The 11,749-nt window shown below is 39.8% G+C and overlaps 1 protein-coding gene across 1 annotated transcript; it reads left to right on the top strand.

The window, feature by feature from the left end:
• The first annotated feature begins 6,413 nt into the window (after nucleotides 1-6,413).
• zfp36l1a (zinc finger protein 36, C3H type-like 1a) lies at nucleotides 6,414-11,619 on the top strand. The gene is made up of 2 exons (XM_042742672.1): nucleotides 6,414-6,587; nucleotides 8,114-11,619. Exons 1-2 carry the CDS (start codon nucleotides 6,531-6,533, stop codon nucleotides 9,176-9,178), a joined length of 1,122 nt encoding a protein of 373 aa, XP_042598606.1. The 5' UTR covers nucleotides 6,414-6,530; the 3' UTR covers nucleotides 9,179-11,619.
• Nucleotides 11,620-11,749: the final 130 nt, after the last annotated feature.

Raw genomic sequence — 11,749 nt, 5'->3', positions numbered from 1 at the left:
GTGGTCAAACACGGAGCCAGATACGTCAGTGCGAAGTCAAGAGAGCAGGTCTGCGTTTGCCAGCTCTGGGTGGATTCATCAAGAGGGTCATGGTACGTACAGGGCAGCTGTGCACTGGGAAAATATCTGTACTCCATTTAAGAGTAAAGGGGGAAAGCTTGGAGAGGACATCGATCCGCTCACAGGCAAAGTTGGAGTGACTCAAAAGTTTGGTGAATGCATAATAAGTTGAAGAGGATGGGGACAGGGGCTCATAAAGTGCCGATTCTGGGAAAGCCATTTGACTTTACTGGATTTCACAGAGCATATAAGCACTCAAGGCAAACAAACTGCAAACCAACACTGTTTAACACGCACCAAAAGAGTTTCCATACTCCATGTCACACAATAGGATGCAGAATGAGCTGACAAAACAGTGTGGGCTGCCATGTGGGACTGGACCTTGAGAAAGGCTGAGGTTGAGGGGTTGTATATACAAGCGTGGATACGCCAGCAATATCCGCAGTGGACACGCTTAGCATTGGGCGTAATTGGTTCCAGTTTCTTTTTGACAAAGAGTCACTTTTCTTCTTCCCCTTTCTTCACACAAACAGATAGACAGGCTGAAACGAAAAAACACACTGATTCACCAAGCGAAACACAATAGGATAAACAGAGATAAAAGTAGAATGGCAGTTTACAGACAGTATTTGTAGTCTTTGTCATGTGAGGTTCAGTGGAGAGCATGATGAGTTAGTTCTAGACAAAACTGCGGGCTTAAAACGCACTCCATTACAGTTGAAGACGGCGCACGGAACAAACTGATTTCCCTCAGGATTGTACCCAGCTGCACCTCAGATCTTTGACATGGAGAGACACAAAGACACTGAGTATGAATCCAATACATCTTTCCATAACAGATATTTCCATCATCTCCTAATGGGGGAAAAGTGTGGGGCATGAAGTTGAATATTCTTTCTTTCTGTTGACTTAAGCAGATGTCTCAAGAGTTGAAGAAAAACGTGGCATCTAAAAAAAATAAATCATCTAAAACAGCTCTAACACTCTTAAAGGGATAGTTCACCCATAAAATGAAAAATGCTGTTATCATCTACTCATCCATATGATGTTCTGAACATGACTTTCTGTGTGTGTTTTGCAGAAGAAAGAAATACATTAAGGTTTGGAGCAACAAATGATGACAAAATTGTCATTTTTGGGTGAACTATCCTTTTAATGTGGTATGAGACACAGACAAAGGTTTAGAGGCCTGTTTATAATATAAGTCTTAAACCTTTAGGATATTGAGAAAGATTAAATGATTAATGTACAGAAACAAAATAGTATCTTGTTGACATGAGACTTACTTCAGCTGTAAGCTGCAATATTCTTTCATCAAACGATCCTCCCTCCTAAAACTGACGTATTTTGCTTTCAAGACAGAAAACTGAAAGGATATGTTACTCGTTTATCAAGTTTTCATTATATTAAAACCCTACTTTTCATGGATGGACGGCAGCCAGAGGCAGACTTTTCGGGAATATGATTGAAAACATTTGTGAAATCAAAATGAGAGGTCAAGAAAGCATTGATCTTATATGGCAAGTTGGCGGTTTCTGAAAACTCTCCCCTGGGAGAATGCGGAGGAAAGGATTTACTGTGCTGTGGTTGCTTAGCCACGGCCCACATACCTTTAATGTTGCTCACAAGAGCTTTCTCCACCTCTACTTAATCATTACTACAGGGAACAGAGGTATGCCATTACAGCAGGGCAAAGAGAAATACCTGTTTTTTCTCCATGATCTTCGAGCTAAACTATGAAGTCTCTATTGCAGCTTGATAGTTTGGAGACACCTGAAGTTTTATATGAAGATCATAATGGAGAGCTGCATGCAACTTTGTTGACCACACTGTTTTATCACTATCTGAAAGTCTCAATTATCCCAGCATGCCCATGAGTGGATTGTGAGATGCCGCATAGGAGCACAGCCTCAAATATACCCTCTCAAGTGAACATAATTGATACAAATGTGCAAGTTTGGAGTGCAAGTACAGGTTTAGGTGCTGAACTCTTGAGTAGATTGTGGATAACAGTAATTAGAGCAGAGAGCAGTTTTGGGAAGACACTTTCAGGCAGACTTAGGCCGGACAAAGCAGCAATCTGCTGCTCATACAAACATAACATCACACAATGCATCTCAGCTCCAATTTAGTGCACACTTCACATTTTTGTCATGCTCCTAAAGGAGATAATTAACTTCATCTCACCAAATATAGTCCCAAAATGTTAAAACTACTCAAATTAAAAAAGACAAACCTACTCTATATGACCACTGGAGCTAATCCAGTTGTTCCTGCCCTTGCTTCCTCTGTGTAAATGACAACATGCAGTGACATAATCTACAATTTAATCATAAGACATGTTTTTCCTAAATGGCTATTTTTTCCATTTGCATGAGTCATCATTAGATGCTTTTTAAGGCAAAGGCTTATTGCCTCAAAAATCTATATTTTTTATAAAAAAAAAAAAAAAAAAAAAAATAAAGAAATAATCAAATATTATGGAGACGTGTTTTATTATTTATTATGAGAACATTTCTGTTACATTCTGTGGCATTTTTGCATCGGGCCCCAGTTTATTTCTGACCTTGTATCCAAGCCATATCTAGGTTTCAAAATATCACAGACCTACAGTATGCGTTGTGCTATTTTGGCTAGTAAGCAACCCATTAGCAACTAATCAAAACACCCTAGCAACCCCTTAACAACAGTTTAAAAAATTAATAATCTAGTATCCATCCAGTAATCCACTTTACAGTTTCACAATCATGATCATTAGGCTGATTATAAGCTCACGTTTTTCCGCTGTTCATGATCATGCACTTCTTACGGTGATTCAGAAATGTACAGGATTGCATTACACTGGAACTTAACTTAAACTTATTACACAGTACACAAAACATTAACCTAAACCACATGCTGTATTTCAGGGAATCCAGAACACGAAACGATGCATATGCAACACAAACTAAACAAGTAAAAAGATTCATTTTCTTTACAGCTTGCTTCCCGTTCATGTCCAAGATTTTGCTCAAAAATGTATGTAGAAGCAAAAACAGTACTTGTCCTGTGTGGAGCGATTTCTTGTGTGAGAGAGGGAAGAGTGGCTTCACTTTTGGCCTTGTTTGTTGTCCGGCCCAGCACTGGACACATGTGCCATGTAACTCTAGTCCAGTTGTGACCACACAGGAGAAGTTCTGTACAGAGGGGGTCTGCTCCAGAATGGAGACAGATGGACGGAGGGCAGTTCTCACACAGAGAATGGCCTCCACTGTTCCCGTGCTGGCCGCTGCTCACAAAGATCATTGATTTTGACCACGTTGAGTGAAGAGCTCACTAATATCTCATTTCAGCACCGTCCTCAGCATGACCATGACACCTGTTCGGAGGTCAGGTCTAAAGAACACCTCGAATGGGGGAATCTGATCACAAACCAGTCTTTTTTTCTTTCTGAATATGTAGAGGTCAATGCAGTTTTACTTTTTCAGAGTTGGCTCTCATCCTCGAGAATGAATGTCATACTATGAACAGATTTTCAGTGTAATGCAGTTTAGGGTTAGAAATGCACTTTTGAAAATGGTACAAGAAGTGCTTAAAATGTGTGTGCAGTGTGCATATATAAATATATAAATATAGTGTGTGTGTGATGGATAATTTATAATTTTTTTGAATGTATATTAACTGAATTATATTTAATAATATTTATATATAATCACTATATTTATTATTGAAAAACTTATTATCGAAAAATAATTAAGTAAATAAAGAGATATATTCATATATTCAGTATCTATATTCTATCTTTATTCAGTAAATATTTCTTACAAGGAAATAAGAATTTCCTTCTGCCACTGCTCAGTAGGAATGACTCAGATTGGGAAGTTCACCCTTCCTCATGATCAACAGGACAGGAAACCTGGTCAGAGAGGAAAATGACCTGACATTTCACATGCTGAACTCAAAACAGGAAATTCTATTCCAATAATTTTATTTTCATCACTTCTACTATTTCCTGTCTTCAAACCCTAACACTTTTCCCCAACAATTCCTCTTCCTAACTACAGTAAATTTACCTTTGTGCCAGTGTCCTGTTTCCAGCTTCTTCGGTTATTTCCTCCAACTATACAAAAAGACAGGAAAGGAGGGATAAACAAATTGTAAACAATAGCATAATAGCTAACAGCTAATGTCATGATCAAGCCAGAGGACTAATGCTGTTCCCATATTGTAGAGGTCAAAGAGAAAGCCATAAACGTCACTTGTTTATATTTTCGAGTTAAAAAACAGGCGACTTTTCAACATCACTTTCAATCCTAATCGTCAATCTTGACCCTTGAAGAAACTCATTGCACAGCTGGAGCCCTGTATAAAATGGAGAGGGGGCAACAGCTACTTTGTAGAGGAGTTGCATGGGAACAACATGACTGGAGAGATCTAGTGGTGTACCACTTACGATTCTGTGGACAAGCTTTTATGAACAATTTTTTTTTTTCCCTCATTTCAATTGTGCTTAGCCTTTAAAATACTCGGTTTGCATAAATGCAAGAGGGACACCAGAATCTGGTGAAAAGGCAGAACAGGAAAAGACAAGTAAACAGATCTTGAATGAAAGAAAAATACATTCGCCTGAGAGATAATAAGTCTGTCAGCTGTGGACATTGAAATAAAAAACTTGAAATGTGTGTCCAGATATCAGCTCAGTTGTACCAGTAGGGCGGATACCACAGCACATAACTGACTCTTGGATTCTCACAAGTTCCCCCTACATACTTAGACTGCAAAGTAATCCTGTAAGAGATAATTCATTCCTTGCCTCTTACTATCATCTTAAACTCTCTTTCCTGCTGCCACTCACTGCTCAGCAAACAACAGCAAACAACAGATGCAAGGAAAGAAATGTAGAGGAGTCTGTGAAACACAGAATGAAATTAAGTGCTCCCTCTACAGGCCTAAAGACCACACTACGAAAACACTCTGAACGCTCGCAGCCATTACAATTAATTTGCACGATCTGCAATTATGTCATAACTTGAAATAAAATGTATTCTTGGACTTTGTATAAGTGAAAATGACTTCTCTAATGCTGTCAAATCTTATGGTACAATCTATATTATCTATAGTTAGTTGGAAACACTTTGAAACGTAATCTCAACCACTCCGGTCAACCTTCCGTTTTGTCTCTCTTCCACCCCGTGGGTAGATTACTCTGTATCACAGAACATGTTAAACTCCTCATAAACATACTCATAATTCTTAAACCGAGTTAATAATCTCAGCATAGAGCCTACGCATGCAAGTTCCTTGCATCTCGCCTACAGTTCTCATGTTAAAAGCACTATTAAAGTGTGGAGAAAAAAAGACCTTTATAAAAACTTCCACCTCTGGCTGAGAGGAGGTGGAGATGAGGGGGGTGTTATGACCCCATCCTCTCCTCCCTGCTCTCCTCTGCCCCACACAGCCCAGAGCAGTGCAGCGTTGTAGCAAACATCCCCAGTAAATCTGTCCCCTCCTCCAACATTTCTGAAAAACTAAGTGGTTCTGTTCTTCCTCAGCTGTAACACAAATACAGAATGTCTCAGTGTAGACGGAGAGAGCAGTTCTTGCCCTGTCATGGATTGTTAGGGTGGGCTGTGGGAGGGGGTCTTTCCTGAATAGTGTGTATTTGAAGTTGCAGGAGCTCTTAATCACTATTTCATCTAATATAAAGACTATAGATTTTGCATTTTTAAGTAAAAGAAATTGTCATTGTGTAGAACTAACATACCACCATCCTCATGAGGTATCAAAAAGCTGTAAGGATCTATGTAAAATTGGATTTACAGAAAAATAAACACACTATCCAATGTACTCAAGACAAAAATTAAAACGTTTACAATGAAATAAGGGTGCTGTAAATGGAATGACAATTATTTTAAACAAGCACATGTGAATAAAATTAATAAACAAAAATAAATTCCCACGTCCTTGTTTTCTATTAATGTTTCAGTGAAGTACAGCACTCTTTGTACTTGCCATTCACTGTACATTTAAGATAAGTGATAGTTGCTGGTTTCCGAAATAATTCGCAAATATTTTCATGTTAGGCTACGTCAAAAAAAAAAAAAAAAAAAAAAAATACACGAGTTACGAGTTTTTGTTACAGAGTTACAAACCTCGACGCAATATAAAGTCTCAGTCACCGAGATAAACAACTAGACACAAGGACGCTGTTTTGCTTATGAGCATGCACAAGAGCTCTAGTAAACTTTTAAACTGCGTTGCACTTCTGAAAGAGAGAGAAGTAAAACTTGAAGACTTGGGGGGAAAAAGAGCAGGAGGAACGCCCATATGAAGCGTCGTCTCTTGGCCCCTCCTGCATCTGGGTTAAAAGGAAATGCAGACTGAGGGGGTATCTTAAAGGGCAGCACAAGTTTACACAACCAGAACCGAGCTTGTTATAACTTAAAGTATCCGGTTGTTCTCGCTGTGTTTGATTTATCCTCGATTGGAAGATGACCACAGCCGTGGTGTCGCCTTTCTTCGACTTTAGCGAAGTGATCAACAACAAGGTAGGAAAAAAGTTTCTGCTTGATCTGTTTGTGTTGTGGAATGTGGACGATCAGACTTTCCTTCTAGGTTTGAATGGGCGATTTTAGTCGTATTAAGTAACACCGAACAACAACAACAACTAAATTACAGCTGCTTTCACCATTCTGAAGTTTTCTTTAAAGTTCTAATGTAGCAATGAACGAGACTCCGCTTGCAGCCAGTAAAGGTCCCTGCTTCGCTTGTTCTGGAGAATCCCTGGCTGTGATTTTACAACATATGTGGGTAGTTGATGCATAATGTGTCCATTGACGTTTTTAATCAAGATTTTATGTTATATGAATGTTTAAGTTAAAGTGTATATCTTGGATCTTCAGACTGCTTGCAATTAATTTGATCACCATTTTAATCACTCTTTTGCCTCCAGTAGTTCATTCAAAATAAATATGTAGTGTGTTTTAAATGAATTGAAGTACACATTTTCAATAAGCTAACGTCATTTTAATAATGGACTACATGCCTAGCAGTTGTCAAAATGCTGTTTGAAAATCTTTTAGCATAGTAAAACACATCAGTACACATCAACTTGTCACAAGTGTTTCATGTCAACTACTCATGTATGTTTCACGTTGCTTCCTTTTGAACTGTTTATCAACTGAAGATTGTAGAAACCGGTTTCACCACCTGTTAATAAAAATTATACTCAAACCTGACAAAACAGGTTTGGGTGTAAATGTGAATGGTGTATAAATCTGTGCAAGGTCAGGGCTGTCTCGTGATTTCATTGAATTAAACTTTGACTGAGAGGAGTGACTAAGAAAATCAGTGAGTCAAGCTGGTTCTTAGATATGAGCTTATTTCAGTGGTTAACCCATACTTGCATTCGGGACATCATTTTCAGTGGAGTTAATGTGTTTTTCTGTGCTGTGCGGATGTAACATTTAGATTTGTGTATATATTTCCATCCAGCTGATTGTCGCATGAGTCAAACTCTATAAATAACTTTATTAATAGTACTTTTTTTTTAATTTTGTGACATGGTGGCTGGACTGTATAACTGTGGAAATATTACATGTAAATATTACATATTAATGTTACTTTCTAGGATGTAGGCAAATATTCAAAATTAATTTAAGTCTGTGAGGGTTACGACCCTGTTTTTAGTCATAATTAGTACATCAATATATTTTCTCATGAAAAACTTTAAGTAACATTTAGTTTGATAATGTTGATTTTGAATGTATTAATGTTGTCAGACATGGTCATCAGTGTCCACAGGTTTCCAGACAGACCTAGTCTCATGTCTGATACTGTACGTCGAGTTATTACTCGTATCAGACACGCGCAGCAGTCTTTGCTTTTCTAAAGCAGTCAAGCTTTCCCTTAGTGGGCATCGAGCCAAACTAGCAGTTGTTTAGGCCTTTATTTACTCATGGGTAAATGCCAGTTGAAGCCAATGCAAAACAGTTAAGACGTGCCAACCACTTTGTGGCTTTCAAAAACTGAATTCAGTGTCATCATTTTTCTTTTTTTGTCTTTTCTTTTGTAGAACAAAATGCTGAACTACAATAATAACATCCTCAGTACTCCACACCCTCTCTCGGTCCCTTGCACGGGGCCAAGTCTGCCCATCTCCAACCCCACTGGGTGCCTGCTGGACAGGAAGGCTGTGGGGACACCCTCAACTGGTGGGGTTTACCAGCGCCGGCACTCTGTCACTTCGGCTAGCACCAAACTCAACCAAAACCAGTTCTTGAACATTGCCAAGGCAGATCCATCCCTGCTCGGCTCAGGGATGGGAACCACCGGCAGCAGCAACAAAGAGAACCGACTTCGAGACCGCTCTTTCTCGGAGACGGGGGATCGCCTGCTACAGAAGTGTTCGGGCCCTGGAGGCCCCAACGGCCAGGTCAACTCGAGCCGCTACAAGACCGAGTTATGCAGGCCATTCGAGGAGAACGGTGCCTGCAAGTACGGTGACAAGTGCCAGTTTGCCCATGGCATTCATGAGTTGCGCAGCCTAAGCCGCCATCCTAAGTACAAGACCGAGCTCTGCCGCACATTCCACACCATCGGCTTCTGCCCCTATGGCCCACGCTGCCACTTCATCCACAATGCGGAAGAACGCCGTGGACCTCCTCCAACCCCGTCCCCCCTTTCAGCCTCCAATAAGATGGATAGGCCACGGCTGCAACACAGCTACAGCTTTGCGGGGTTCCCCAGCTCTGGAGGCTTGAGGGACAGCCCCACTTCAGTCACCCCTCCACCTATATTTTCCCCAGACGAACTGCCTGAGTGGCCTAGCAGCAACCCCTTTACGTATTCCAGCCAGGAGCTGGCCAACTTCTTCAGCCCCAGCCTGGGCAACGCACCTTTATCCTGCTCCGAGCATTCCACCCAGGCACCTTCTTCCCCGACAACCCCTTACTACTTCAGGGCCATGTCAGAGTCTCCCCAACTCTACGAGTCTCCATCCAGTCAGCCAGACTCGCTTTCTGACCAAGAGGGTTACCAGAGCAGCTCGAGCGGAAGTCTGAGCGGCTCCGAATCTCCCGTCCTCGACACCACCCGCCGACTGCCCATCTTCAGCAGGCTTTCCATCTCTGACGACTAAAGCACACTGAGCCAGACCCCATCCCCCTTTCCACTGCATGTAGCAGTCTTGGGCAGAGAGGATGAGACGCTAGCACTCCCTCTACCTCTCGCCATTTCCCCGGCACCCTAGAAGCCGTAGACTTCCCTCCTTGTATCACGTCCGCTCTGAAACCGATGCAGTGAATTAAGGGATCTTTCTCATTTTGAATACTCTTTTTAACCAGAACAAGCTAAAACTCTCCCAGCCTCAAGACCCTTCTGTTTTCCGGGCCTCGACTTGCAGAGCCCCTGCTATGTTCTTGGTGTGACTGTGCCAAACACGCAGAGTAGGAAGTGGATTAGCAAAATGCTAATCGTGAGAGGTATGAGACCGTTGTGCCAGGTGCCACAGCTGCAGTCAAGTGTAGCGGAGCCGGTGGCACGGTTATGGGAGAGTTCTGTGCCCATCCCCCCTCACAAATTACCACTCTTCTCAAGGACACTCTTTCTTTTCAACTAACTTAAGCACACAAGTGTCATGCTTAGACTTTTCACAACTGTCTTTGTAGACTGGCTTAAAGCAAATAGAGGAAAAGAATATGGAGAAAAAGACAAGTGCCTGGGGTCAAGTGTCGGGGTGAATGGACCACTGTTTCTTTAATTTTTTCGTTCTTGTGGCCTGATTATGTAGCTCTTGTTTTGAGTGTGTGCTCTCCCTCCCTTGAAATTGCAGATGACACCAGTCTGCAGGAAGGACTTCTCTCATAAGGGTTGAATGAGAATTGAGCTCTGAAATATTTCAGGCACATTCAAATGTTCAGTCAGGTGCTACGTGCTCCATGTCTCGTCTACAGCCAGCACAAACCCCTGAGATGGGATGTCTCCACTCGAAAATGAACAATTCCTTAACATTTTTGTTGTTGTTGATGTTCTTAGTTCCCCTTTTTCCCATTAGTTGCTGGTTACTTAAAGTTTGTTGGGAAGGGAATCTTATTATTAAACCTTGAAGACAAACTCTTTCTTCTGTCCCACCTCAAAACGCCACCTTCCCTCGGGCCAATCAGCAAACAGTGGGAGAATTCCATCATTCCCAAGGTGCAGTTCAACCTCTTCCTGCAGCTTCACTTTAGTTCTTCATGCAAGCTCGCTTTTTTCCGTAGATTCTGCTCAGACGAGCACTCTGTAATTTCATCATCTTTCCACCTATTGGTTTTTATTTTTATTATGGTCTTTGTTTATTATTATTATTATTATTATTATTATGGTTATATTATTGTTATTGTTTGAAAACCTTTCAGAACAGAAGGGTTTGCTTGTCACTGCTTATTTAACTTATCAAAACATATTTATTGGTGATAATATGCATTTTTTGTTCATTTTGTTTGTATTTATCTTGATAATGAAACGATAGAATATATTTTCTTTTATGTTAAATTATGATCTTCTGTATTAATCTTAAGATTGTGAAGACTTGTCAGCTTTCTTTTTTCACAGTTTAATATATTGTACTACAATGACTTTTTGTTGGCAACTACACTTAAATGAAACTTAATTTAAAGCAAAAACAAAAAAATCCTCTGCATTTTCATTTATTTATTGTAGATTTATTGTCATTCCCTTTTCCCAAATATTTGACTGCAGAATCAGTACTACCATACAATCATTCCTAGATAATAAACTCACAGGAGGTCCAGAAATTTTTTTTTTTTTTTTTTTTTTTAAATTAAAGGTGAGCTTAGGCCCCACTTGTAGCAATTTATATGGCAGTTAAAAATCTTGATTTTTTTTTTTAAGCATCAAACAGTGAATTTTTGTTGTGAAAAACAGACTTGGATCACCAATCCAGTTTACTGAATGCCTGAGCCTGGTGATAGATTTCAGCTATTGAACAAATTATCAACTTTTTTTTTTTTTTTTTTTTTTTTAAGATAAAAGCAAGTTGATCCAAGATGCAGAAGTTTAGTGGCCTTAAAACACATGCACCACATTTTAAATACCACCATGAAGTGCTTTTTTTTGTTTCGAATGTTCGTTACAAAGGTTTAATGATGTTGCAAGTAATAAACCTCCAGTGTTAAAGCAGTTTATGGTGGTGGACATGATGAAAGGCAGGCGGTAATTGTGACACAATGGGTTGAAGTTCTGTTGTCCTTAGACATTTAGAGCTTTCGGCTTATATGTAAAGTGCCTCTTTTACACATTCCATGAACAAGCGTTCTTTGCCTTAAATAAAACTGGGATGCTATTTTTTATGACTTATTGCTTGTATCCTCAGTGGTTTAAGCAATGATTGTCCAAGTTGGTTAACAGTATAGACACAAAGAAAGTATCTGAAGAGTTGAATGTATTTTTTTTTTTCATATAAACAGCTATTGTTGTTCACTACAGTAATTTCTATGAGTTTATATAAGATTGATCTCTCTTTTGTAATGACTGATTGCAGTTTAAACCAATAAAAACCCATATTTTTGAGAAATTAAATCATCTTGAGTATCATTTTTATGCAGTATTCATCTTGTGGTGGATGCAAGGAGATGGATGCCTTGAAGCAAGGAAAAAGATACATGTCCTGCTGTCAAATGCAATTAAAACTCAAAGTTCAATAATCGTA

Source organism: Cyprinus carpio, chromosome B17 (assembly GCF_018340385.1).
Source record: "Cyprinus carpio isolate SPL01 chromosome B17, ASM1834038v1, whole genome shotgun sequence".
NCBI lineage: Eukaryota > Metazoa > Chordata > Actinopteri > Cypriniformes > Cyprinidae > Cyprinus > Cyprinus carpio.
This window is presented reverse-complemented; position numbering and strand designations above follow the sequence as displayed.